The sequence below is a fragment of the Pollicipes pollicipes genome, unplaced genomic scaffold (assembly GCF_011947565.3).
Source record: "Pollicipes pollicipes isolate AB1234 unplaced genomic scaffold, Ppol_2.1 Scaffold_3216;HRSCAF=3773_pilon_pilon_pilon, whole genome shotgun sequence".
NCBI classification, from domain to species: Eukaryota; Metazoa; Arthropoda; class Thecostraca; order Pollicipedomorpha; family Pollicipedidae; genus Pollicipes; species Pollicipes pollicipes.
Genome location: NW_023596251.1, coordinates 831,864 through 837,398, shown reverse-complemented (window position 1 = coordinate 837,398; position 5,535 = coordinate 831,864). Strand labels below are relative to the sequence as shown.

The window sequence follows — 5,535 nt, the reverse complement described above, 5'->3', positions numbered from 1 at the left end:
TCTCAGTCTTTTTGAGCGATATTACCTATGTGACATTACTTTTCCCTGTAACCTTGGCTCTGTGCTCTGAAATTGGTGGCTGTGTGCAGAATTTGGGGTGTGCCAATTTAAAGCAGACATATGCCAAAATATGTCCCGCTATGCACATATATTCAGTGTAACAGGGCTTTTTTGCTGTCTGGTTTGGGCATGTTCACTGTGATGAGGTGCTCATGGTTTGAAGTGATTTTTTTATGTAGATGTGGTTGCACAATTTGGCTAATACAGTAGGAATGAATTTGGCTACCCAGGTTATGCATGTGTGCCATGTGGCATGTACTTAGCAATAGGTTGGTTTCTGTGCTGGCAGTGTACATAGTGCAGTGGACATAGTGGGGGTTTTACCACCATTGAGCTGATTCTGCAGTTTAACTGCATGTCTGGTGCTCTGCAAAAAATGTCCCTTTTCATATTTTCCTCCTTTTGTGTTAAGTATCTTACAGCTTTTTGTTAGGGGCATGCTCTACAACTTCCTCATTCCAAATTCCCACAAACCACACATGCACTAAGTTCATACATAAGTTTATCATACATATGCCTTCCAGTTGAGGGCATTGCTCCAATATTCTGCCACTCAGGTGGCAGGGATGTCAATATTTCTTTCATAATGGAACACCCTGGCTTCGGGCTCAATGCCAGTGCCCCCCCCCCTTCCTCAAAATTGGCCAATCAACATCAAACTTGGTGGCATTTAAACTGGTATGTATGTGCCTCAGGCTTGACAAATGTGCTGATTAGGTCAGATGTCTGGGAGTGAGGTCAAAGAGCGACAGATCAGCGCTGATAAATTGCCCACAGTGACCACTGGAGAGCCAGGATCTGGTAGCATTAGCGCCGACGAATTGCCGCAGTGACCACTGGAGAGCCAGGATCTGGTAGCATTAGCGCCGACGAATTGCCCGCAGTGACCACTGGAGAGCCAGGATCTGGTAGGATTAGCGCCGAAGAATTGCCCGCAGTGACCACTGGAGAGCCAGGATCTGGTAGCATTAGCGCCGACGAATTGCCCACAGTGACCACTGGAGAGCCAGGATCTGGTAGCATTAATCTATATTTGCACCCTGCACACCCTACTGGATGAATTTTGTGATGCGGATTAAGGGTTGACATGCAATTCAGACTGGCCAGTTGCCATGTTGGTGTATGTGTGTGTGTCCTCTTGAACTTGTTTTTAGCGCCCTGTTACCTTATTAAAATTGAAGCCTGGCATCCCCCATTTCCCAATGAAGAGATTATATCAGTACAAAGATATTGTTTGAGGCTGGATGTTCACAGCCCTGTTAAATGCTGCAACTTGTCCTGGCATCAGAATTCTGTATACCTGATTTCATATGTCAGATGTTTTGAAGACAGTGACAGCAGCCATGGTCCTTGGCAAGTGACAATGGAAACAAGGCACCAGGGATCCTGTTGAGGCTTTTGCCATTATTATGGGTAACTCAGCTCTCTGTCTGTCCCCATCAAACGAAAGATGAAGAATGTGTGATGCCCCAGCCAAAGATGATGATGAAATAATTAGTTCTTTTGTTTTTAGGAGGCGGATACATCATCACCATGGAAAGAGCTCTTGCGGTCCTCACCAGGATCGAAGATGACGTTAAGAAGCTGAAGACAACAGATGTCAAAAAGGAGGAAGACCTTGAATATGATTTGGGACTTGTGATGGCATCAGACCCCAACCCCCTGGACCACGGTGCCATCCGGTAAGCCGATACCATCTGTAGGAATGTTATGCAGTGTCCAGGCTTCATTGCCATAATCTAGGTCCCCGTATGAGCCATCTACACTATTTCAGTATTCGGCTGTTTAGGTGACAGGAATGTCAGTATTTTGTCATGCTATTACATCCCTGGGCTGGGGTTCGCTGCTTGTTCTTCCTCTCCTTGCTCAAAATCGGCCAATCAGCACCAAACCGAGCAGCAGTCAGCCCAGCATCAAAGTGCCTCAAGCTTGACAACTAGACGGGGCAGGTCAAATGTCTGGGTGCGGCGTCAAAAAGTAACGGGTTAGCCCCAACAGATGGCAGGTGGAGACCGCTGGAGAGCCAGGATTTTCGTAGCATTGATTTATATTGACATCCTGCACATCGTACTGGATGAATTATGGACCGCCACTCATCTACCATAATTAGAATATCCCCAAGGTGTGCTGGTTCGAAGTTTCACGAGCGTTGATACACCCAAAACCAATGCTATTATCACATGCAGGCATTGTGTAAGATGATCTTTGGAGGGCTAATTTTTCTGGGATCTTTGTGGGCTAATTTAGCCCACGCATTAATTGTGAACGATCATCTTGCGGGGCAGTCGTGATAGCTGTTGGGGCTGGCGCGGAGCGCCGTCCGCGCCCGTGCCGACGTCCGCTTTACGCCGCCGACAGGGTCGACCGCGAGCTGTACCTGCACCAGCTGGCGCGGGATAACTGCCAGCTGCTCATCAACAAGCTGTTCGAGCTGCCCAAGGAGACCAAGGACGACGTCACTGCCGTGGTGTTGCCGCCCGCTCAGATGAGGTATTGCGGAGTGTACTGCTGTCATGTCACGTGACTTACTGCCCGGTGTACTGCCGCCCAGCCGAGCTTCTGTGCAGGTTAACACAGTGCTATTCATTTGTGCGGAGTGTAAGCGTGATCTACCGACTTCGAAGTTCGGCTTCATTACGGTGATTTTGGTTGTTCGGGCTTAGGCAGATGGAGACTGACTTGCTTTAATGTTTTCATTTATTACCGAAAATCGTTTTGCGCTCAGGCAAGCTGTACGTCTGTCTTTCGCGCAGAAAAATGTGCTGGTTTGCGCCACATTTTCAATTGTTGGTTTGTTTTGGCGGTCAGTGGAATTAAAAGCTACTCGCATTATGGGTGCCTGTGGACAAGTGAATATCGATCTGTGTGGAAGAACAGGAAAAGGTTGTGGGATAGCACATGCCATGGCTGGCATGACCTTCCATTTTTTTTTTGCGTGTGGTTCGGTGTTATCGCGTTGGCTGTCATTGACTATGACACTTCCGTTTTGTAAGCTTGTCACGTCCGACACCGCGGGTGGGTTAGATAGACTGCCGACATGGATACGCCTGCTTTTTTAGTCAGAAGGCTGCGGAAGATTGGCTGTCAGGGTCTCGAGGATCATTTGAGGCAGCACAAAAATTGGCATTGTGCCCCGAGCCCCTCCTGAATCAAATCCGTGCTGAATACTTTCTTTAGGAATACGTGTGCCGTGTTCGCGGACGTTTGTACTTTCGGCAAAAGCGTCAGACCACTGAGGGCTGCTTGTTGGCAGGATACCGCGAGAGAAGCCGGTGCCGAAGCCTAAGCCGCTGAGCAAGTGGGAAGAGTACGCGAAAGCCAAGGGCATCACGCGCAACAAGAAGAGCAAGAAAGTGTGGGATGTTGAGCTGAAGGTGAGGAAACATTGCACCGCTTCACAGTTGGATGGTTCCGGTTTCCATTTGGCGCGATACGTTTGACCCCGTGTGTTCATTAACTTTTGAAACTTATGCTGCTTAAAATTTTAGCCATGCATGGCAATGCTGGCACGCGCGCCAACCCATGTTCTGACCGGGATGAGGTCCGCCATCCCTGGCTGCTCATCACAAATCTGCTGCTTAACCTCACTGGCATCTCGTGCTGGCCTTGTACTGTACTTCGTCGGTTTGTTGGGACGAGTTCCTGGATGAGTCAGGGCTATCACCGTCCCTGCACAGCTTCATTTTCATCGTGTCACCGCGTGCTATTGTCCTCATTGTGTCGGGTCCGCCGCCCTCATCGGTCCCTACTCGGCCCATACTCGGCCCTACTCGGCCCATACTCGGTCTCCCTACTCCCCATACTCGGTCCCTACTCGGCCCATACTCGGTCCCTACTCGGCCCATACTCGGTCCCTACTCGGCCCATACTCGGTCCCTACTCGGCTACCATACTCGGTCCCTACTCGGCCCATACTCGGTCCCTACTCGGCCCATACTCGTCCCACTCGGCCCATACTCGGTCCCTACTCGGCCCATACTCGGTCCCTACTCGGCCCATACTCGGTCCACACTCGGTCTACACTTGGTCTGCACTCGTTCTACACTCGGTCTACACTCGGTCTACACTCGGTCTGCACTCGGTCCCCACTCGGTCCATACTGCGTGCACATCCGTCTACACTCGGTTTACACTCGGTCCACACTTGGTCCCCACTCGGTTCCCGATCGGTGCCCACTCCACTGGGCTGAGCTGCATCGATTCCTCCTCAGCGCTGGGTGCCGCGCTTCGGCGCCAAGAAGGCACAGGCGGAGCGCGAGAAGAACTGGGTGATGGAGGTGCCGGTCAACACAGACCCCAACACGGACATGTTCGCTCAGGTAAGCCGGCCGCCCGTGCGGCGCCTCTCAGCCCTCGACGCCGACGCCGGCTGGGGGGGGGGGGGGGACGGCAGCGGCAGGAGAGCGAGTGTGGAGCGGGGTTTCATCGAGCGCACGGCGGAAGCGGCGCCAGCCGAACGAAGCGATGCTCTAGGAAGATGGTGCGGGGGTGCGCGACACCGTGTTCGCGTGTTTGCGACGGGAGGGAATCCGTGTTATGGGACGTGAAAGATTTCAGAGACCGTTTTTGAAGCGCATTTGTTACGTATGTGCGCGTATACCTAACTCGCTTACGTCATCGCCGCGGTGCTAATAGCGCTTGAGTTGTGGCGATCATGATCACGCATCTGCATCTTCAATCAGATACACTGGAGGCTGCCGATCGGTGTCAGGGAGGGAGGGAAGACTGGGAGTTTTCTCAATCGTGTCCTTACACCGCAACCGCGTGTCTGTAGGCGGCCGAGAAGAAACGCGAGCGCGTTGCCAAGAACGAGCTGCAGCGGCTGCGCAACATCAAGCGCAACATGAAGGTGCCAACGGTCGGGTCACGCCCAAGGACGTCTCGAAGAGCAGCACGTCAGAGGTAGGGCGGCCGACCTGAGCACATCTTAATGACACCATGCCCGGTTCGTTAACGTCTAGGCTATTGGTAATTGAGCTGGGTGATGTGCCATGCAATGTGTCTTCATCGTCGGACGCACCGTTGTGCTCAAATGCGCTATGTTGCCACCACATTTCGTAAAAATGTGCTCGATGTGCTGTTGATGGAGGAGTGGCCGGGCGCCCCTGCCTCCTCCCCACTCGTTGCCAATGAACTTTCACTGCACCCCTTCACGCCGCCCTTGTCATAACGTCACTCCGCACACTTCTGACGTCGCTCTCTGTGCCCCTGACGTCACTTTGCCTACCTCTGACGTCACTCTGCCTACCTCTGACGTCACTCTGCCTACCTCTGACGTCACTCTGCATACCTCTGACGTCACTCTGCCTACCTCTGACGTCACTCTGCCTACCTCTGACGTCACTCTGCCTACCTCTGACATCACTGTCTACCTCTGATGCCATTCTGCCCACCTCTGACGTCATTCTGCCTACCTTTGACGTTACCCTGCCTACCTCTGACATCACTATCTACCCACCTCTGGTCATTCTTCCTA

The 5,535-nt window shown here is 52.1% G+C and overlaps 1 protein-coding gene across 1 annotated transcript; it reads left to right on the top strand.

Moving 5' to 3' along the window:
- Window positions 1-2,014: 2,014 nt before the first annotated feature.
- On the top strand, window positions 2,015-4,965 carry LOC119090986 (ribosome biogenesis regulatory protein homolog). The gene is made up of 5 exons (XM_037213711.1): window positions 2,015-2,022; window positions 2,419-2,550; window positions 3,314-3,434; window positions 4,271-4,378; window positions 4,834-4,965. The coding sequence occupies exons 1-5, from the start codon at window positions 2,015-2,017 to the stop codon at window positions 4,963-4,965; spliced, it is 501 nt and encodes a 166-aa protein (XP_037069606.1).
- The last annotated feature ends 570 nt before the right edge of the window (window positions 4,966-5,535 follow it).

Excerpts from the sequence above, each read along its gene's own strand:
- LOC119090986 (XM_037213711.1), top strand. Across the intron at positions 3,435-4,270 it reads TGTGGGATGTTGAGCTGAAG|CGCTGGGTGCCGCGCTTCGG; the intron begins GTGAGGAAACAT and ends ATTCCTCCTCAG. Across the intron at positions 4,379-4,833 it reads ACACGGACATGTTCGCTCAG|GCGGCCGAGAAGAAACGCGA; the intron begins GTAAGCCGGCCG and ends GCGTGTCTGTAG.